Here is a 23,302-nt window from a genome sequence, read left to right as displayed (position 1 = left end):
AAAAGGAAAATAAATTTCAGCCGTGTTTTATGGGCGAAGAAAAAAGAGAAGGAAGGAACTCATCAGGTAGCCGGTTAATAAATCTCGTTCCTCATTTCGTTCGGACGCTATATTTTACTCACGAGCCGATATTTCGTGTCGAGTCAAAGCGTCCAATCCGTTCTTCCCTGGCTTTCTTTCGCTGGTTGGTTTATAGATCCTTATAAAACGAGAGTGGACACGAACGGAGAAGACACATCGAGAATAAACGCGATCTACCGCGTTCGCGTGAAAACCGGAAGCGATACTAAGCCGCGTCATCTCCTTTGCCGGGTATACGACACTATTAAATTTTCATTTTAATCATACTTCGTTCCTTGATCGATTTCCGGCTCTTGGGTTGATGGAAACTTCATTCGCTCGTTCGTATTATCACATCGTCGTTAAAATTATTATTTATAATTATTGGTTATTGATATTCTTGGGATTTTATGATTTGGAAAAGTCATTGTATTACTCTGTTGTTTAAAATAATATGTACTATGTGAAATATTAGTTTGAAGGATGTATACGTTGCAATTTTGATTAAAATTTGGGACGTGGTGTTTCAGCGCGTAGGATTCGACGCGTGGTAATTTGGGGCGTAGGAATTTTTGACGCTTGGTAATTTGGGGCGTGGTAAATCGGCGCGTGGTAATTCGGGGCGTGGTAATTCGGTGCGTGGTACTTCGAGGCGTGGTAATTCTTGACGCTTGATAATTCGGAGCGTGGTAATTCTCGATGCATGGTAATTTGGGGCGTGGTAATTCGGGGCGTGGTAATTCGGTGCGTGGTAATTCAGCGCGTGGTAACTCGACGCGTGGTAACTCGGTGCGTGGTAACTCGTCGCTTGGTAATTAGGGGCGTGGTAATTCTCGACGCTTGATAATTCGGAGCGTGGTAATTCTCGACTCTTGGTAATTCGGGGCGTGGTAATTCGGTGCGTGGTAATTCAGCGCGTGATAACTCGACGCGTGGTAACTCGGTGCGTGGTAACTCGTCGCTTGGTAATTAGGGGCGTGGTAATTCTCGACGCTTGATAATTCGGAGCGTGGTAATTCTCGACGCATGGTAATTTGGGACGTGGTAATTCGGGGCGTGGTAATTCGGCGCGTGGTAATTCAGCGCGTGGTAACTCGACGCGTGGTAACTCGGTGCGTGGTAACTCGTCGCTTGGTAATTCGGGGCGTGGTAATTCTCGACGCTTGATAATTCGGAGCGTGGTAATTCTCGACGCTTGGTAATTCGGGGCGTGGTAACTCGATGCGTAGTGACTCGGTGCGTGGTAATTCGGTGTGTGGTAATTCGATGCGTGGTAATTGGGAGCGTGGTACTTCCACGCGTGGTAACTCAGCGCGTGGTAATTCGGGGCGTAGTAATTTTAATTATAGACATTGTATTACATAATGATTTAAGAATACTATTAAAATAATTAATTACGGACATTGTGCTAACAGTTTAAAGATATTAATTTTGGTATAACATTGGTATAACGTCGATACCAATATAGTGATAACATCAAAAACAATATATACATTCAAATTAAAATTGTTGTCCGAAGGTTTTTCATCCCGAAACCCGATAATTAATTTTGCAAGATTTATGACTGAGAATGTCGGGTTGAGCGCAAACTGGATCTCATATTCATGCACGATTTACATTCTGCCAAGAAATAGAGGAGGAAATATTGAAACAGATAGAACCTGGTCTAACTGCACATCTAACTACTCCAACTTGTCTGACTAAGTACCGAGTTCTACTACTCAAAGAGATGGTACATCCACGGAGGTATTACGTCTCGCCACTTTTAAATGATTCCATTGCGCTGTAAATTACACTTTGCAATTTAAATTAGCCTGTATAACATCCCCGAAAAACCCACCTAGCGTTCTTAACGTTCTAACGACATTGTTTAAACGGTAATTTTATCCGGTTCCTTTATGACTGGATTGAATGGTTTGATTGTTTCTTTGGTGTTTATGGAAACAATTTGTTATTATTATTACTGTGTTTTATTAGTTATAGTGTGTATATTGTTATGATTATTTGAGTAATGATTTGGGGTTGCAAAAGGTAGGAGCGTTTAAGTAGGAGAGAAGTATACAGAGTGTTTCATTTAACTAGTCAATAATATGTACAGGGTGTCTCACTTATCTAGTTGACAATATATAAATATACAGGGTGTTTCATTTAACTAGTCAGTAATATGTAACCATACAGGGTGTCCTACTTATCTAGTTGGCAATATATAAATATACAGGGTCTTTCATTTATCTAGTTGACAGTATATAAATATACAGGGTGTTTCATTTATCTAGTTGACAGTATATAAATATACAGGGTGTTTCATTTATCTAGTTGACAGTATATAAATATACAGGGTGTCTCATTTAACCAGTCAATAATATTTAACCATACAGGGCATCTCATTTATATAGTTGACAATATATAAATATACAGGGTGTTTCATTTAACTAGTCAATAATATGTAACCATACAGGGTGTCTCATTTATCTAGTTGACAATATATAAATATACAGGGTGTTTCATTTATCTAGTTGACAGTATATAAATATACAGGGTGTCTCATTTAACCAGTCAATAATATTTAACCATACAGGGTGTCTCATTTATCTAGTTGACAATATATAAATATACAGAGTGTTTCATTTAACTAGTGAATAATATGTAACCATACAAGGTGTCTCATTTATTTAGTTGACAATATATAAATATACAGGGTGTTTCATTTAACCAGTCAATAATATGTAACCGTACAGGGTGTCCCACTTATCTAGTTGACAATATATAAATATACAGGGTGTCTCATTTAACTAGTTGACAGTATATAAATATACAGGGAGTCTCATTTAACCAGTCAATAATATTTAACCATACAGGGTGTCTCATTTATCTAGTTGACAATATATAAATATACAGGGTGTCTCATTTAACTAGTCGATATTATGTAACCATACAGGGTGTCTGATTTATCTAGTTGACAATATATAAATATACAGAGTGTCTCATTTAACTAGTCGACAATATGTAATTATACAGGGTGTCTCATTTATCTAGTTGACAATATATAAATATACAGGGTGTTTCATTTAACTAGTCAATAATATGTGACCATACAGGGTGTCTCATTTATCTATTCAATAACATGTAACCATACAGGGTGTTTCATTTAACTATTCAATAATATGTAACCGTACAGGGTGTCTCATTTAATTAGTCGACAGTATGTAACCATACAGGGTGCTTCATTCGACTACTGCATAAAATGTAAATGTACAGGGCGTCTCATTTCACAACTCCAAAATATACAAATATACAGGGTGTTTCATTTAATGTTCCGTATAACATGAACATTGCTAACACACTTCATTGATTTTCCCTAAATATAACACGACAACATACAAACATTTTTAAGCAACAAAGGAAATATTTAATAAGACAGAAGCAGAGAATGATCAAGTAGGAAGGAAATTACGTATAAAATGCGACGAAAATAAAGTAGTAAATGAAACTACGCGCAATGCAGCAAGGATAGAAGCCACGGGAACAAGAGGACAGTAGAAAAGGAACGCGAGTATTACAGGGACAGAGACGAAAAATAGAGAAAAGTGGAAATGAACGAAACTGTGCAAAAAGGGATTGAGATAGTAGAATCAGGAACACAGTAAAAAAAGGAGCCCGAAAAAAGGGTGAAAAAAAGAGCACAGGAAAACTGTCAGAAACAGAGACAAAAAAAAATAGTAGCGAAGGTGCAAACCAGGGAGTTTTGAGGTTTTCACGGCTGGGTTTGTTACATTTAATACTGTTTGAGGCTTTCGGGTGTAAGCCGTGTCCAGAAGGAAAATATTCGCAGCGTTTCGACAAAAAGAGGAACAGGCAGCTTCATAAAGGGTCCGAGGACGCAAACCAGAGAACGAAATACGGGCAAAAGGAAACTCCATAGAAACTGAAACAAAGAAAAAAATCGCCGAAGACCCTAACAAACCGTAATTATAATATATGGAACAATAAATCACCGGTGAAGTAGAATACCGTTCTTTCGAAAGTGGGTAATCTGAAGGCTGCACGAGAACAATACGTACATGGACCAATAAATAGAAGGGTAAAAAGGATTAAAAATTCGAGCACGAAATAGGGAAGAATGGAACCGGTATGCAAATACCTGGAATTCCTTTAATGTATTTTTGTTAGATGCTTTTAAATTTGAAGTTGCCTTAACTTTTTTAATTAACAATAAATTTCACGAACAGCTAACAATAACTTCCTTAATAAACAAATTTAACGAACAATAATAAACTTCTTTAATAAACAATAATTTTCTTGTCTCATTTAAAAATTTAGCCAAGACGAGTAAATACAGTAGACTGTCGCAAAACCAACGAAGTACGATAAATAAATAAAAGAGTACTCACCACCAGCAGCGACGCAGGTAATATTCAGGGAGGCACCCTCGCTATATGGGCCCAGGATATAGTGCGGTATATGAGACCTTCCATCTTCGTCCAATATACTAAGCTGCTCCGGCGGTACTGTAATAATTTCACGCAATAAGATCGCCTGGCCTTTCGTTTTCCCCTCGTTTCTCCTACAAAGCCCTCTCTCCTTCGTCCCCCTCGTAGAACACCGACACTCCACGGGGCAAAATCAATTTGCAAGACGATGAATTACCGCACAGGCGTGTGTCATCTTGAGACACCGCACTGGCCCGGGTGGTATTCTTATCTGGAAGCCCCGTGGACCACTTAGGGAGACGCTATCGTACGGATATGCAAATTGTTTTTAAGCCAGACCGGGGAACTGAAGTAGAGAGGGAACTTATTCCTCATCTTTGTGACGAATAAATTTGTGGAAATTTTTGGTGGTTTTTTGTATAGTTTGGGGATTTGGGGATTTGGGGAGGGAGTTTTGGGATTAACTTTGGAAGTTGTCGAGTTTTTATATTTTAGAGTTTTTTAATCTTGAAATTTTGTAGTGTGTGGATTCCTAAATTTTCAAATTCCTAATGTGTCAAATTTCTGAATTCCTAAGTTCCTAATTCCCCATCTCCTAATTTCCCAAATTCCTAATTCCTCAATTTCTAATTTCCCAATTTCTAATTCTCTACTTCCTAATTTCCCCAATTTCTAATTCCCCACCTCCTAATTTCCCAAACTCCTAATTCCTCAAATTCCTAATTCCCAAACTCCTAATTCCCCAAACTCTTAATCCCCCAATTTCTAATTCCCCACCTCCTAATTTCCCAAACTCCTAATTCCCCAAACTCCCAATTCCCCAATTTGTAATTCCCCACTTCCTAATTTCCCAAACTCGTAATTCCCCAATTTCTAATTCCCCACTTCCTAATTTCCCAAACTCCCAATTCCCCAATTTCTAATTCCCCACCTCCTAATTTCCCAAACTCCTAAATCCCCAAACTCTTAATCCCCCAATTTCTAATTCCCCACCTCCTAATTTCCCAAACTCCTAATTCCCCAAACTCCCAATTCCCCAATTTCTAATTCCCCATCTCCTAATTTCCGAAGCTCCTAATTCCTCAAACTCTTAATCCCCCAATTTCTAATTCCCCACCTCCTAATTTCCCAAACTCCCAATTCCCCAATTTCTAATTCCCCACCTCCTAATTCCCCAAACTCCCAATTCCCCAATTTCTAATTCCCCACCTCCCAATTTCCCAAACTTCCAATTCCCCAATTTCTAATTCCACATCTCCTAATTCCCCAATTTCTAATTCCCCGTCTCCTAATTCCCCAAACTCCTAATTCCCCACCTCCTAATTTCCCAAACCTCATAATTCCCCAACTTCCTAAATCCTTATATTCCCACACACACATATCTCTCTTCAAGCTATTCAAATTTCCCCGCCAATAGAACGTTTCCAATAACCATCTCTCCGCTACATATTCATAAAACAGCGGGAAATTCAAACGCTTTTAAACTAGAGTATGTTCGTCAAAGCAATTTCAAAATGAAAAGCGTGTAAATGATCGAAGAAATCTGAATTATTCAATTGTAACCCCATCAAATTGATTCTGGCAGAATTAAATTTGCTTACGGTATACAAACTGGGAGAGGATTAATATTAATTTCGTTCTGAGGTAATATTAATATTCAATATCATAGATTGACCGTGTGCAAGCTTTATTGATACCGAAATTAATATTTGCCCGGCAATAAATGCATCGGCTTTTCGAATGTAATTCATTCTCGAACGTTCGAAAGTTTTAGCAATTTAAAAATTATATATTATTAATAATTTTATGTATTATCATTGTATGACACACAACGTTGTTCGATGCTATCGTATTAATTGAAACTTAGAGAGAAATATGCTTTATCGATACGCCGATGCACCGTTTTCGACGAGTTTAAGCATCATGGACGCCGATCTAATTTCGTATTTCCCTCGATTCCGACGACTTTCAGATAAAACTCCTCTTAATCGTCGCTTGCTGAACCGTAGATCCGGGTCAAGAAGACCGAATCCACTCTCTGTTTGTTCCAGCTAATCGCGAAAAGCGGTCTGGCAAGCCTCGATCAACTTCCAAGGAGATCAAAGAGGAACAGAGAGAAACGGGATCCGTGAAAGGAGAGAAAAAAAAAACATAGGGAAATAGAAATGGGTTAGCAGGAAAGAGCTCGAAGAAACGAAAGGAAAAAAAAAGATGTCGAATATCAAGCTTTAATCGAGCGAATGGAAAAGGCTAGAGACACGATTGCACAAATTATAAAAAATTTCTTCAAGGATTTCTTTGAAGTTGGCAAAAGAAATTGGTCGTTTCAATTTTTTCCATTTACGTACATAAATTGTTGAATAATATAACATGAAAAGGATGATAGAGCCTTGGTTTGATAGATTTAACAAAGTTCATATATGTGCAGACATGTGTGACGTTCATTTATTTGGCGTTCACCTATATGACGTTCACTTACATGACGTTCACTTACATGGCGTTCACTTATGTGACGTTCACCTATGTACGTAGCGTTCATATATGTGACGTTCACATATGTGATACACATACATAGACTTTTTCCTATGTGACGTTCATTTATGTGGCGTTCACCTATATGACGTTCACTTATGTGACGTTCACCTATTTATGTAGCGTTCATATATGCGACGTTCACATATGTGATCCACAAACAGACTTTCCTATGTGATGTTCATTTATGTGGCGTTCACCTATATGACGTTCACTTATGTGACGTTCACCTATGTATGTAGCGTTCAGATATGTGACGTTCACATACGTGATCCACATACATAGACTTTCTCCTATGTGACGTTCACCTATATGACCTTCACTTATGTGACGTTCACCTACATGGCGTTCACGTATGTGACGATCACTTATGTAACGTCCACATACGTGCAAAGTATTAAGGAAGTTACGTAAGGCATTTTATAATAAAAGTTACTAATCCTGGTTATTGATAGCGTAACAAAGGATTACACGTTAATGCCGTAACACGTCAGATAAATAAATTAAAAAAGAATGATTAACTCGTGGCAGTATGACAATGCAATTTCGTGAAAATACATTTTCCGTAGCCGTAGAAGCGATCGTAATAAAAGAACGAGAACGTAGAGGGCGGAGTAATATTATTAAATAAAATGAAAAATGAAGCGACGTGTACACCGATGAACAGAGCATACGAGGAAGGAAATCATAATAAACAAACAAACAAAGACAAAGGTAAAGATATTGTATTACGGCGTCAAGGGGAAGTAATGGATGCAGGCAACTCAAAGCGGAGGAAAACGGAAGGACGAGAAGATTAATGGAGAATGAAACGGACAGACACAAGAGACGAACGAAATACGTATCCAGTCAAGGATACAACGAACAAAGGATCAAAGGATTCTGGCAAAAAAGTGGTCGGAATTCGCGTTAAAAGGAAAACTATGCGATAAAAAAAAATGCCTGTACGAAACATAAAAACATGACCCGCAAAAAGAAACAGTTGCAATAAATGGACGTTTGAAGGTAATTTTAAAGGTACGCAGTTGAAACTGAACGAAAAGGAAATTAAAGGATAATTTGGTGCATTAAAAAATATTAATTTCACTCTAGATGTGAAATTAGTATAATGAAGAAGAAAGAAGTTCATACTTTTAATTGATATAATAAATGTTTCGAATGGTTGTTGCAGTAAAATGAGTATACATGGTCAGACACAGTAATCAAAAGGACTAGTAACTAGTCGTGTAGTAATCTAACATGTGATAATCTAACGAGTAGTAATCTAACACGTGGTAACACAACACGTGGTAAATTGATATGTGACAGAACAACATCTGATAGTTCAACACATGGATGGTCACTGTATTGTAATTTAGCGAGTGGTAATCTAACGCGTAGATATCTAACGCGTAGTTATATGACCTGCCGTAATCTAACGAATGGTACTTCAACGCGTAAAAATACAACGCGTTATTATTCAACGAGTGGTAATCTAGTGTCTCCTTACGTAACGTGTAGTACTCCAGCGCTTACTTATCTAACGTGTAATACTCCAGCGCTCACTTATCTAACGTGTAATGCCACCGCGCTCACTTATCTAATGTGTAATACTCCAGCGCTCATTTATCTAACGTGTAATACTCCAGCGCTCACTTATCCAATGTGTAGTAATCCAGCGCTCACTTATCTAACGTGTAGTAATCCAACGCTCACTTATCTAACGTGTAATACTCCAGCGCTCACTTATCCAACGTGTAATACTCCAGCGCTCACTTATCTAACGTGTAGTAATCCAACGCTCACTTACATAACCTCCATCAAATTTTTATATCAAAACGAATTAAGACCCGAATAAGCAAATGTAAAAGTATAAATCAACGACCTTAAAGAGTCTTAAAGAGTTAAATAAATGATTCTGTACAGAAGCATTCGCATAACATAAGAGGTGTCCATGTTGCCAGCACACGAAAGTACGCGGAGGAAAGGGAAGATCGAAGTAGAATAAGAGGATGAAGAGGAAGATGAAAGATGGTAGAGATTCTGATCCGTTGAATACTCACTGATCACCGTGAGATTGACTTTACTGTTTCTGGTCGGCGACTGCTTGAAATCGACCCTGCATCTGTAAACGGCCGCGTCGCTCTCACGGACGTCCTCGAGGGTGAGTTTTGCGGGATGCTCCGTGTATCTGAAGAAGGCACGTTTGCCGAGGCTGTTATTCTGCCAGTGTTTTCCTTGTTCAAGGTTGCTCTGCCCCCTTGTGTCGAAACTGCAAATAGACCGGGTGTGTAGCGACGACGACACCGTGCCGTAGGGGTGTGGAAAGATGCTTGGGAAAACGACAAATTTCTCAACTACAACCGGAAACGACGTACGCGACCGCCGACATAGAAACCGTCTCCACCATACTCTTCGAAGCAAACAACGACAGAGTAGATTTCTTGCTCTGTGTCTGCTACTTTATTTGATGAATGATTGAAATTTTTTTATTCGGCAACAAAAATTTCTGGGATTCTCAAGTCTCTTTATGTGGGATCAGAAATTTTTAAGATTAAAAAATTTTGTTATACAGATATTTTTGACAAGTGCCTTCGAGTGAAGAATAAGGATCGACAAAGGATATAATTTTATAGTGCTCCACGTTTAAGCGGTATTAATTTAAACGATGAATATTCCGTGAAGTTCTAAAGGCGTATAGCTTCTGAAACGTGGAAGCATTGAAGGTATCCGTTTCGAAATACGATCCCGGGTATTTATAACGTCATCGTAAAAGCAGGATCGGAAAGAGGAAGAAAATGTAAATAACTCGTTGGAGAAATACCTTTGAAGATAGAATGGTGCTTTGATCTCTTTAAGAAACTCCGACGGTATCGATACACCATAAATTTAGTTAGATCCCGATCGCAATTGCGACAGCCGCGTGATAAAAGTAGCGTCGCGTAAAAGGCCAGATATTAGACGTTTAAAATGGCCGAAGAATCTCGCGTCACTTTGTGCTTTTCTTTGATAACCGGACGTATTTCTCGATTGATCGTTTCCGCGAGAGTTTAGCGCAGTCAATATGAAATTTTCTATCTCGTCTCGTATCCGTTTTCGAATCTAATAGGATACTTTAACGTCCGTTCGCGTATTCGTGCGGAAGAATCGGCAGCCTTTCAGCGAAACTTTCGACGCCATGACGCTATAACTATTTCCGATGCAACGGTCTGATCAACTGCTCGCGGGCATACTGCTCTATGGGCCACGATGTCGATTTATGGAGATATTAAATTTGGGAGTATCGAATTTTTTGCTTGGAAACTTGGTTGTCTCACAACCAGTGTAACTCTTGAGATTGGGTGATGGGGTTCGAGATTCTGAACAACTTTTTCCTTTGCAAAAATTCGATCTGAAGCTTCGTTGATGAGTTATTAAGGAAAAACACGGACCAATCAGAGCGCGAGACGCGTGCGCAGGCGCGAGACAGCTCCGCCCAGCGGCTGAGCGCGCGAAAGCCTCGCGCTCTGATTGGTCCGCGTTTTTCCTTAATAATTCAAAAACGAAGCTTCGTACCACATTTTTGCAAAGGGAAAAGTTGTTCAGAATCTCGAACCCCACCACCCAAAGGAGTTACACCAGCTAAGACACCCTGTAGAAATTTAGAGATGACATTTAACAATCTAGAAATCTAGGAATAGAAAAATCCAGAAATCTAAAACAAACTAAACAATTAAATGAAGTAATGTAGAAGTACCTAGTCCCAGAATTTTCTAATTTCAATTTAACCTAAAACTGCCATAATCTAAAAAGAGTTCCATAACTGAAAAATGTGGAAGAACCGCAAATAAAATTCGCAGCGCAGATAGCAAATACGTAGCGTGAAAAATATTGTAGGAAATTTCTAAGAGAAATCGTTTGCAATGAAAACGCGTGTCAGGCGTAGACAGGCTTTCCACGGAAAAATAAAGCTCGCGAGGCGAAAGAAAGCCGGAAAGCTTAGCAGTCTTCCGGGAGAGTTTCGAGGTCTGTTTTCTTTCTTCGTGGCGCGATATTACGCCGCTGAAGCGTTCAAAGTGTTTACACACGCGGCTAATAAACCGGGCGAATATCAAGCGGGTAACAATCGGGGTGGTTCGGCGTTCTATTGACAACAGAACCGTGACCCGGTTATAATCGCGGCTCGCATTTCTGTTCTCGCGGCTGCGTCGAATGCCATCGGGAAATATTCGAAATTTCGCGATGGAATTGGAATATTGTGCCGTTTCACGCGTCGAGTGTTATCGTCCGTAATTTTCACGGCATCCTAATGCGAAATTCTCCGAATATTTTTCCACGGCATATTCCTGTTTTTCGAGCAAACAATGAACACCCGCCGAACGCTGATTACGCGAATCGATTAATTACCCCGGCGTTAATTCTCTAACAAACCCGTTGTTATATATTGATTAATTTGTGGCATTGTTTAATTTGTTGGTAATTAAATCGATAATTAGGGGTGCTTGTTGATAAAGTTGCTTTGTTTGCACTTTGATGCCTGATGAGGGACTTTTTTTGAATAGGTGTCTTTTTGGTTATGTAGGTTATGTACTTTTTGCTACATGTTGCTTTATTGATACAATTCTGCAACATGTTCACAACTATTCCGTGCATTGTCACTTCTCAGATATTCTACAGAACGTTACGTTTCCAGTAGGATAGGACGCTTTCTTAAATTCTTTGCAACATGTTACTGTAGCAAATATTCTGCAACATGTTACCTTCATAAATATTCTGGAAATTGTCAATTTTCAAATATTTTGAGGAAGGTTACTTTTCCAAATGTTTCATAGGACGTTAATTCTTGAAACAATTTGCAACATTGTTACTGTAGCAAATATTTTGCAACATGTTACTTTCACAAATGTGCAACATGTTGCTTTCATAAATACTCTGTAAAATGTCAGCTCCACAAATAGTCTGCAATATGTTACTTTCTCAAATACTTTGCTACATGTTGCTTTCACAAATGTTCTTGCAACATGTTACTTTCATAAATGTTCTGCAACATGTCGCTTTCACAAATACTCTATAAAATGTCACTTCCACAAACAGTCTGCAACATGTTACTTTCTCAAACACTATAAACTATTATTTTCGTAAATATTCTGTAAATTGTTCCTTTAACAAATGTTCTAAAAAATGTCTCCTCCACAACTGTACCATAAAACATCACTTCCACAAATACCCAGCAACACGTCACCCATCCAAACATCCAATAACCCTAATTAGACGATGCACGTCTACCCACACGAAACCTGATATCGAGACACAGAAATTCCGTTAATAAGCGCGTTTTAAATCGAAGGAACACGAATGGTAGTTCCGAGAGACGCATCGGAAAGGGACGCGATTCCGGTTGTTCAAAGCGACCGTTTGGCAGGCGAGATGTAATTAACCGTGAACTTTAACGCGTAACAGCGGAATAATTGGTTTGCACGGGGAAATCGGGACCGAACCGAACGCCACAGGCTGGTTTAATAAAAATTGAGTTTGGCTATTCGGTTAATTTCACGGGCTTGATAATTCCGCGAGTTCCGGCTCGGAAACCAAGCTAACTTTGTTACGCTCTCTGATGGAATTAATAACTTGGAATGTTGATTGTGAATCAAGTTTAATCGCCAATTCTTTTTCCACCAGTTCTTTTTTGAGAGAGAGAGAGGTCTTTCGTGGTCGGTACATTGAATAACCGGGAAGTTTGTTAAAGTTTTAAACGGTTTTTTAACGCGTTCGAGTGATTGTGCTTTTAAGTTTGTTTACTTATTGTGTTTCGTTTGGATGACGTTTATGGAAGATGTTTTTAAAAACGTATATAACTTTGAGTGGCAAGATTGAACATTTTCTTTGAACTGTATTTGTGAGTTTGGTCAGACATTTTGATTTTGTTATAATTAATATGAATTTATAAAAGATGTTCTTAAAAAAAATACAACAACTTTGAGTGGCAAGATTGAATATTTTCTTTGAACTGTATTTTGTGAGTTTGGACAGACATTTTGATTTTGTTATAATTAATATGAATTTATGAAAGATGTTCTTAAAAAAAATACAACAACTTTGAGTGGCAAGATTGAATATTTTCTTTGAACTGTATTTTGTGATTTTGGTCAGACATTTTGATTTTGTTATAATTAATATGAATTTATGAAACATGTTCTTAAAAAAAATACAACAACTTTGAGTGGCACGACTGATCATTTTCTTTGAACTGTATTTTGTGAGTTTGGTCAGACATTTTAATTTTGTTATAATTAATATGAATTTATGAAAGATGTTCTTAAAAAAAATACAACAACTTTGAGTGGCAAGATTGATCATTTTCTTTGAACTGTATTTTGTGATTTTGGTCAGACATTTTGACTTTGTCATAATTAATATGAGTTTATAAAAAATGTTCAATTAAAAATGTACATATAAACCAGAACAACAAGGTGTCCCATTAAGTTTGATCTAAATTAATGTCTGAAGAAAAACAAACAAGTTCGAACAATACAATTATGTGCAAAGTTAGGTTAGGTTCATCACAAAGTTGCAGACGTCTTCTACCACTTTGTTCAGTAAGTAATAGTTACTCCTTGAGTAACTAGTTTGACACTGTATATTTTCTACACGTGCATTTTCTTGGCGAACAATTCCTCCCTTTTTTATACCTCCTCGCACGGAAGGAATAAAGGGCCGTCTTATGCTCGCCTTCCCGCCATTTTTTTCTCTTTCCTCAACCCGGGAAACGTTTAGAACGCAAAGGGATTCCGAGTTACGGTTTTCCACGATGAATTCCACCCGGCGTTTAACACTCGGACTACCACCGAGCAACTTTCTGGCTGCCAGGAATTTTTTAGCCCCGTTCTTTATTTAACTTCCGTTTTAGAACCGCACCGAGCGGTTTGCGGCTACGCCGGGTATTTACGATCGAGACTCCGCGGAGAATTAGTGTTATCGTGCGAGTGGTTAATGGTAATTGATACTGTGGGTTCGCACTTACGGGGAGTGATAATCGACGCGTTTAAGACGGGATACTGTTATGTGCGGCGTTGGAGCTTTGCGGAAGCTTAAAGCTTTGGTACTTCTTAAACAGTTATGTATGTTTTATTGATACTTTATTCATAGATGTTGAAAATAATTATTACTCTATTTGCGTTCATTTAAATAGTAGTCTGAACCTAACCCAGCACATTCTATTATTCCTGCGTGCACCAAACACAATTTTATTATTCGAACCTGAGGATGTTCTTTCATTTATTTAGTTATACCAAATTAATTTAGTCATAAGAGAATTATAGGTTCAGCGGTTAAATATTCACACCCTCAACTTGCAAATACAGAGTGTTTTACAAGTAGTGTAACTATGGTAATTAAGTGGGGTTTGAGATTCTGAACAACTTTTCCCTTTGCAGAAATTCGATCTGAAGCCTCGTTTCTAAATTATTAAGGAAAAACATGGGACCAATTAGAGCGCAGGAGGCGTGCGCAGGCGCGAGAGAGCTCCGCCCAGCGGCTGAGCGCGGGACTCTGATTGGTACCGCGTTTTTCCTTAATAATTCAGAAACGAAGCTTCAGAGCGAATTTCTGCAAAGGGAAAAGTTGTTCAGAATCTCAAACCCTACTTAATTACGAGAGTTGCACTAGCGAGACACCTTGTAGAAAAGAGACGACATTTAATAATCTAGAAATCTAGGAATTGGAAAATCTAGAAACCTATTCAAAACAAACTAAACAATTAAACAAAGTAAAACAGGAACACCTACTCCCAGAACACTCTTTATTCCTTCTAAGTAGGTATAAAAAAGAGGGAAATTGTTCTCCGAGAAGCCGCGTCGCGAAAATAAACTCGGACGATCGTGCAAACCGCGTTTTTAATAAAACTATAGATTGTAAAGGGAGTAATGCGATGAACGTATTACTTACACGCGGATGGGCAATAATTCGCGGCCATAATTCTTGGGCCGCGGTTGGAACACGCGGGGCCAAGAATCGAATGGCCGAGGGTAGAAAGCAATTCATTTTATGGACGTTTAACCCTGCTGGGAGTCGGCAAGAACAACGTGGCCAAAGCCACCAGAACATTTATGAAATTAAACCTGGCCGTTCAGCTTCCATTGGGGCTGTGTTTCTGTTTCGTGGTTCCGCCATTTTGAGGAAGATCACGTTTCTACGATTCCGTGACACGCAATGGGATACCGCGGTTTATATTATGGCGGCTGATGCAGTTACACTTCCAGATTTATGGAAATGGGCTTGTTACAAGTTATATGACTTGCGAAATTAGTTATTTTCATTTTTGGGTAAAGTTATATTGTGCTTAGAGATGCTTGGTAGATAGGTATTGTGTTTAGTTTTGTGTGTTCTGCTTTTCTAATTCCTATTTTTTGCAATTTTGCAATTTTCAAATTCTCAAATTCTCAAATTTTCCAATTTCCGAATTTCCAAATTCTCAAGTTTCCCAATTCCCAAATTTCCCAATTCTCTAATTTCCCGATTCTCTAATTTCCCGATTCTCTAACTCCCCGATTCCCTAATTCCCCGATTCTCTAATTTCCCGATTCCCTAATTTCCCGATTGTCTAATTTCCCGAGTCTCTAATTCCCCGATTCCCTAATTTCCTGATTTCCTAATTTCCCGATTTCCTAATTTCCCGATTCCCTAATTCCCCGATTCTCCAATTCCCCGATTCTCTAATTCCTCGATTCCCTAATTCCCCGATTCCCTAATTTCCTGATTCCCTAATTCCTCGATTCCCTAATTCCTCGATTCTATAATTCCCCGATTCACTAATTTCCCGATTCTCTAATTCCCCGATTCCCTAATTCCCCGATTCCCTAATTTCCCGATTTCCTAATTTCCCGATTCCCTAATTCCCCGATTCTCCAATTCCCCGATTCTCCAATTCCCCAATTCTCTAATTCCCCGATTCACTAATTTCCCGATTCTCCAATTCCCCGATTCCCTAATTCCCCGATTTTCTAATTCCCCGCTTCCCTAATTCCCCGAATCTCTAATTCCCCGATTCTCTAATTCTCCAAATCCCTATATCCCCAAATCCCTATATCTCCAAATCCCCCTAACGTCCGTCATCCCTAAAAATTCCCCCATCTCCAAATCCCCATAACGTCCAAAAATCCCTATATTTCCCTATATCTACCATTACACACCAAAAATCTTGCGTCTGTAAATTTCTACCTTCCCACAATAAACCCCAAAAATTTATCCGTCGATTTTGAGTAGAATTCACTTGGGTTCGTGTTTCTCAATCGTTACCGTACGTAGAGAATTCCCGTATCTCTACATTTTGAAAATTTACTTCAGAAGGTAGAGAAACGATAATCTACCGCAGAAATTTCTATGAATATAAAAAAAGACGCGCGCAGTGTATGTACGTTGTAGGAAACAGCACGCAAAGCAAAGTCGAACACGCGATCTTTTGTAAGCGCAGAGGGAAAAGATGAGATTTCTGCTTTTTCCTCGTTGCTATGCATAAACTGCGATCGAATCGTGATATCAGCTTTGGAGAACGGCGAGAGAGAGACGGAGGGACAAATATATAGAAGGCACCGTGGGATTCAATATCTTATCTCGATATTTAATCCAATTTCTACGTTCTGAACGGAGATAATTTTGGTAAATTTCGATGTGTAGATACTGTACCGTAATCGTTGCGGAATCGGTTATTCGTTGGGCTTTGTTAATACGAAGTTTATGGTCGATTCGAAAATATCCGACGTGTAATTTCGAAAGTTTAGCTACCGGAGATTCCGTGATTCTCCGGCTTAGCGATTTTACAGATCCGCAATGTTTAATACTCTACAAGTTCCCTGTATAACTTTGCTGTTTCTGTAATCTTATTATTCTGCAGCCTCCGTCACTGTATCATTTCATCGTACTGTCTCCCCGTCGTTCTGCCATTTTATCGCCTCATGATTCCTGCATTTTGTCTCTCAACTATTTTACCGTCTGTTTGCCCGAACGGTTTGTCGCTCTACTAATTCATCAACTGAATATTTCATTTCAGGATTCTGGGGATTCACCGTTCTATCGCTTTGTTATTCTACAACGGTTAAATTTCATTATTTCATAATCGTACATCTCTACTATTCACTTTGCTGTTTCGTCAATGTTCCATTTTTAATGTTCAATAATGTTCAATTTTGCTAATGAAATATTTTATACTTCCCTACATTAAACACTATTTTATTCTTTATTAGGCTAGATTAGGTGGAATAGGTGGGTTAGGTGGTTAGCTGGTTAGGTGGATGAGTGGATAGGTGGTTAGGTAAGTTAGGTGGGTTAGGTGGTTAGGCGGTTAGGTGGATAAGTGGATAGGTGCTTAGGTAGGTTAGGTAGGTTATGTGGGTTAGGTAGGTTAGGTGGTTAGGTGGTTAGGTGGGTTAGGTGGTTAGGTAGATAAGTGGATAGGTGCTTAGGTAGGTTATGTGGGTTAAGTGGGTTAGATGGGTTAGGTAGGTTAGGTGGTTAGGTGCTCAGGTAGGTTAGGTAGGTTATGTGGGTTAGGTGGTTAGGTGGTTAGGTGGATAAGTGGATAGGTGGTTAGGTAAGTTAGGTGGGTTAGGTGGTTAGGTGGTTAGATGGATACGTGGATAGGTGCTTAGGTAGGTTAGGTAGGTTATGTGGGTTATGTGGGTTAGGTGTGTTAGGTTGGTTAGGTAGGTTAAAAGGGTTAGGTGGGTTGAGTAGGACAGGTGGGTCACCTGTGAAATGAACAAAAACTGAATTACACTTTGTAGATCAATTTTCGTGTGTACCTATTAAATCATTTGCCAAATTGTATACAATAATTCTTTCCTAAACTCTGCAATTACTGTCATGAGCAAAATATTACCATTTTATTCATCACTCTTCAGAAAAACTAAATTACACTATTTAGGCGTATTCATGTATAATTTATAACCTAAATTGAATGGTATTGAAAATTTCAAAAAACCCTCTCTGTCACCGTCTCTGTTATTAAAGTATATCGTGACGTTCGGACATCAAAGATCGCGTTAAATAAAATTGTATCACGACTGCTATAAGAAGCGGGCGATTTAATCGTTCGGGAACGAAAGGACAAATATTCTCACGAGAAGTCGGGCTTATGAAGCGAGAGACGTGTTATTTGCGCGTGTTTTGAAGAGATTCGATCTGGTCCGATGTTGTAATCACGGCACAGTGTAAATAAGGGACCGGCAGAGAGAAACTGGCGTTCGAAAAGCGATTGAAACAGATGTCTGTTTGACAGGGAGAATTCGCGCGGGTGTCGTGTATTTGCGACAGCACGGTTGTCAAATGAGGCTGGATTTATTAGTAACAATAAACCAACTCGCGGATACGTGTGACGTATGCGCGTGTACAACGCACGGGGACAATATGATTCAACGTTGTGCGGGACAATGTAGAATATGGAGAATAATGCAGTCGGTTTATTTTGTACGAAACTATAAATCACGCCTGGAGTATCAACTATATTCTTTGGTGAAGATCGGCCGCGGAAATTTCAGGTGGTATTGAAATTTTGATGTTTCGTACGGGATTACGGGATTGTATGATCGTGAGGGAGTACGTGACGTTCGTGGTCGAGAGGTAGAAGAGTGGAATAGTAAAGCTTTCGAGTGGTAGAAGAATTTGTAGATTGATGGATTTATACGTTGGTGGATTGATGAAATGATGGATTGATGGATTGGTGGATTGGTGAAATAATGGATTGATGGATTGGTGGATTAATGGATTAATGGATTGGTGGATTGGTAGATTGATGGATTGGTGGATTGGTGGATTGATGGATTGGTGGATTGGTGGATTGGTGGATTGGTGAATTAATGGATTGGTGGATTGGTGGATTGGTGGATTGGGGGATTGGTGGATTGGTGGATTGGTGGATTGGTGGATTGGTGGATTCGTGGATTCGTGGATTGGTGGATTGGTGGATTGGTGGATTGGTAGATTGGTGGATTGGTGGATTGGTGGATTGGTGGATTGGTGGATTGGTGGATTGGTGGATTGGTGGATTGGTGGATTGGTGGTTTGATGGTTTGATAGCTTGGTGGATTGGTGGATTGATGGATTGGTAGATTAATGGATTGGTGGACTAGTAGATTGATGAAATAGTGGATTGATGGATTGGTGGATTGGTGGATTAGTGGATTGGTGGATTGGTGGCTTGGTAGCTTGGTAACTTGGTGGATTGGTGTTTTGGTAGCTTGGTGGATTGGTCGACTGGTAGATTGATGAAATAGTGGATTCATTCATTGGTGTATTAATGGATTGCTGGCTTGGTAGCTTGGTAGATTGGTGGATTGGTAGCTTGGTGTATTGCTGTATTAGTGAATTGGACAGATCTGATAACATTCGTAGCTCCATTTCGAATTTCACAAGTCCTCCATTCGCAAAATTAGCTAATACTGTTCTATAAAACTTAGAAATCCAGAAGCATCGCTAAGTCATACTTCTGCGACGAGTTGAATAATAGCAGCATTAACAACTATTCTACAACTTCGAAAGTCCCACTTAAAGTTTCGGAACTGCATTCACTCACAAATGTATTAACTGACATTCTACAACGCGCGCAAATCACAAAACCAACGTAAACGAGCTATGTTCTTACCATAATTAGCGGACTAATGGTTTCCCGTGGAATATTGTTTTGGTAAGTGTTCTGTGTTTATTAAATAACTTTTAGAGTGCTGAAAGCGCAATTATTTAAGAACGAAGTATTGTAGGGGGCTGAAAGAAGGGCTCAAAATATATTTGACAGGAAAATTAACAATTTATTTCGTGACAAGCCGTGGTACTTTATGCGAAAAATTTATAGTAACTCTCGTATTTTGGAATTCTACAATATTCCACTATTATATTATAGAAAAATCCAACCATATTCCTCGATTATATTACAGAAAACTCCTACAATATTCCACTAGTTTGACATAATTGATATTCCACCATAATTGATATCCGACGCTGTGAGTAAATGACAGCCATTTTGGTACCACTTCCAGTAGCGTTTTCTTTGCTTACACACTCTTTGATTACACAATTATTAAATGTTAATGTGAACACCGCCCATGTCGTGTCCCCGTTCGGAAACTAAAAAGGGAACGAAATTAACACATGTGTGACGTCATAAGAGCAATCCAGGGCATAGTGTCACATCTGCTGCGTTGCATATTTTGGCAGTATTTCACTGGAAACATGACAAGAGGATAATCGTGCAAATATGTTACTTGTACTGCGATAGAATTTTTTCTTAAACAGATTTTATTCAAATTTTTAACAAAATGTAACTGGTGGAATTTTGGATTGGTGGATTGGTGGATTGATGGATTGATGGATTGATGGATTGGTGGATTGGTGGATTGGTGGATTGGTGGATTGGTGGATTGGTGGATTGGTGGATTGGTGGATTGGTGGATTGGTGGATTGGTGGATTGGTGGATTGGTGGATTGGTGGATAGGTGGATTGGTGGATTGGTGAATTAATGGATTGGTGGATTGGTGGATTGGTGGATTGGTGGATTGGTGAATTAATGGATTGGTGGATTGGTGGATTGGTGGATTGGTGGATTGGTGGATTGGTGGATTGGTGGATTGGTGGATTGGTGGATTGGTGGATTGGTGGATTGGTGGATTGGTGGATTGGTGGATTGGTGGATTGGTGGATTGGTGGATTGGTGGATTGGTGGATTGGTGGATTGGTGGATTGGTGGATTGGTGGATTGGTGGATTGGTGGATTGGTGGATTGGTGGATTGGTGGATTGGTGGATTGGTGAATTAATGGATGGCTGGATTAGTGGATTGGTGGATTGACAGCTTGGTGGCTTGGTAGCTTGGTGAATTGGTGGACTGGTAGACTGATGAAATAGTGGATTGATGGATTCGTGTATTAATGGATTGGTGGACTGGTAGCTTGGTGGATTGGTGGATTGATGAAATGATAGATTAATGGATTGGTGGAGTGGTGGACTGGTAGATGGATGAAATGATGGATTGGTAGCTTGGTGGATTGGTAGCTTGGTGAATTGGTAGCTTGGTGAATTGGTAGCTTGGTGAATTGGTAGCTTGGTGGATTGGTAGCTTGGTGAATTGGTAGCTTGGTGGATTGGTAGCTTGGTGAATTGGTAGCTTGGTGGATTGGTGGACTGATAGATTGGTGAAATAGTGGATTGATGGATTGGTCTATTAATGGATTGGTCGATTAGTTGCTTGGTAGCTTGGTGGATTTGTTGATTAGTATCTTGGTGGATTGGACCACACCAATCTACTAGTTTCAGATGTACACTTTCAAAGTAGAAATAAAGTAAACAGACAAATAAATAAATACTGAAGTATCACATGACGTATCCAGTGTACACATATGCATACATATAAGTTCCACACATTTCTTCTATCTATACACGTATCTCCCATATTTACACCTCCATTCTTTGTCTCAACAGTCCATGATATTTCAACAAAAGCCACCAATTTTGTGACATAAACCGAAATCCGAAACCAGTGATTTGACTGATTGGTACCACGATATAAAAGCGTCAATAGCGTAAAAAATGGGGTGTCAAGTATCAATCAAGGATACAGTTTGACGAGTCTTTCTGTAGCATTTAACGGTGACGAATTCACGGGTTAAAACACGGATCGATTTCGAGCGTGAAATCTGACAGAAAGTGGAACGAAGGAAGCCGTGTTTCGCACACTGTGTGTGTCCCGATACCTTGGCGTATAAAACGTCCTCGAAGGACCGGTTCAGAAATTCCGCCCCGAGGCAACAGTCGGCCGCAAACCTCATCTCGCCCTCGGCGTTTCGCGGCAACAGAAAGAGAAAAAGATTCGAAACACCTGCCCAGTCATGTCGGATAATCGTACCGGACTCGTAACGATCGCTCTCTATCGATTTCGTGAATCTCGATCTCGTTTTGTACTTGTTAACCGTCCGCGAACGAGATCTGATTCCCGATGAGATGAGTCGCTGATTTTGCGAATTGCAAATTTTGCGGAATATCAATTAGGACAAATGCAATTTCCTTTTTGCGCTCTTTCTATTTAGTCTCTGTTGCTTTTTAGTGCTATCTCAATTTTTATCTGTCTATTTTTTTATTTGTTGTTAATCGAACTGTGTGTTCGTTAACTGTTTTTTTACAATTATTTTATTTACCGTATTTTGTCTATTTTTACTTCGCTCGTTTTTGATTTGCTTTTTTGTCAGGAGGTTTTTGTTCTTTGCACAATTATTTTGTTTTATTTTACAATGTTTTGTCTATTTTTTGTTCGGATTGATTTTGACGGGCTTTTTATTTGGACTTCGTATATTTTGTTTGTGAAAGTAATATTTCACTGTGTGCTTTTTGTAAAATTTTCGTTTGTTAGTTTTAGTTTATTTTTATTTTGGGGAAACTGAAGACTTGAAGTTTACTAGTTTGAAGAGTTAAATAGTTTGAATAAAATATATTTATTAGTTGAAATTCTTTTGACACGAGTTAAAAGTTTGTGTAGGTACAAGTTTTATCTTGAAAGGTAATCATTAATTGATGGGACTGCTTTTGTCTTAAAAATTAATAACTTGAAACTAACTGATTCGAAAAATATGTTTGATAACCAGATATATTATATATCAAGTCATATATCATATGTGACATATCATATATCATGTATCATATGTCATATATCATATGTCACATATCATATATCATATATCATATGTCACATATCATATGTCACATATTATATATCATATATCATATGTCACGTATCATATGTTACATATCGTATGTCATATATCATTTGTCACGTATCATATTCCACATATCATATGTCATATATCATATGTCACGTATCATATGTCACATATCATATGTCACATATTATATATCATATATCATTTGTCACGTATCATATCCCACATATCATATGTCATATATCATATGTCACGTATCATATCTCACATATCATATGTCACATATTATATATCATATATCATATGTCACGATCATATGTCACATATCGTATGGCATATATCACATGTCACACATCATATATCATATGTCATATGTCACATATCATATGTCACATATCATATGTCACACATCATATATCATATGTCATATGTCACATATCATATGTCACATATCATATGTCACATATTATATATCATATATCATATGTCACGTATCATATGCCACATATCGTATGGCATATATCACATGTCACACATCATATATCATATGTCATATGTCACATATCATATGTCACATATCATATGTCACATATCATATGTCACATATTATATATCATATATCATATG

The 23,302-nt window shown here is 38.6% G+C and overlaps 1 protein-coding gene across 5 annotated transcripts in view; it reads right to left on the bottom strand.

The window, feature by feature from the left end:
* LOC100883369 (protein turtle homolog B) overlaps window positions 1-23,302 on the bottom strand; it is a 613,440-nt gene that overhangs the window by 80,178 nt on the left and 509,960 nt on the right. For all 5 annotated transcript variants that reach the window (XM_076536156.1, XM_076536160.1, XM_076536159.1 and 2 more), the window contains 2 exons: window positions 9,065-9,273; window positions 4,452-4,568 (listed from right to left, as the gene is read on the bottom strand). In XM_076536156.1, the coding sequence (XP_076392271.1) occupies window positions 4,452-4,568; window positions 9,065-9,273 (326 nt within the window). The remainder of the gene's footprint in view (window positions 1-4,451; window positions 4,569-9,064; window positions 9,274-23,302) is intronic.

Source organism: Megachile rotundata, chromosome 10 (genome assembly GCF_050947335.1).
Source record: "Megachile rotundata isolate GNS110a chromosome 10, iyMegRotu1, whole genome shotgun sequence".
In the NCBI taxonomy this organism is placed as follows: Eukaryota; Metazoa; Arthropoda; class Insecta; order Hymenoptera; family Megachilidae; genus Megachile; species Megachile rotundata.
The sequence above is the reverse complement of the archived record's forward strand: the minus strand, read 5'-3'. Positions and strand labels throughout refer to the sequence as shown.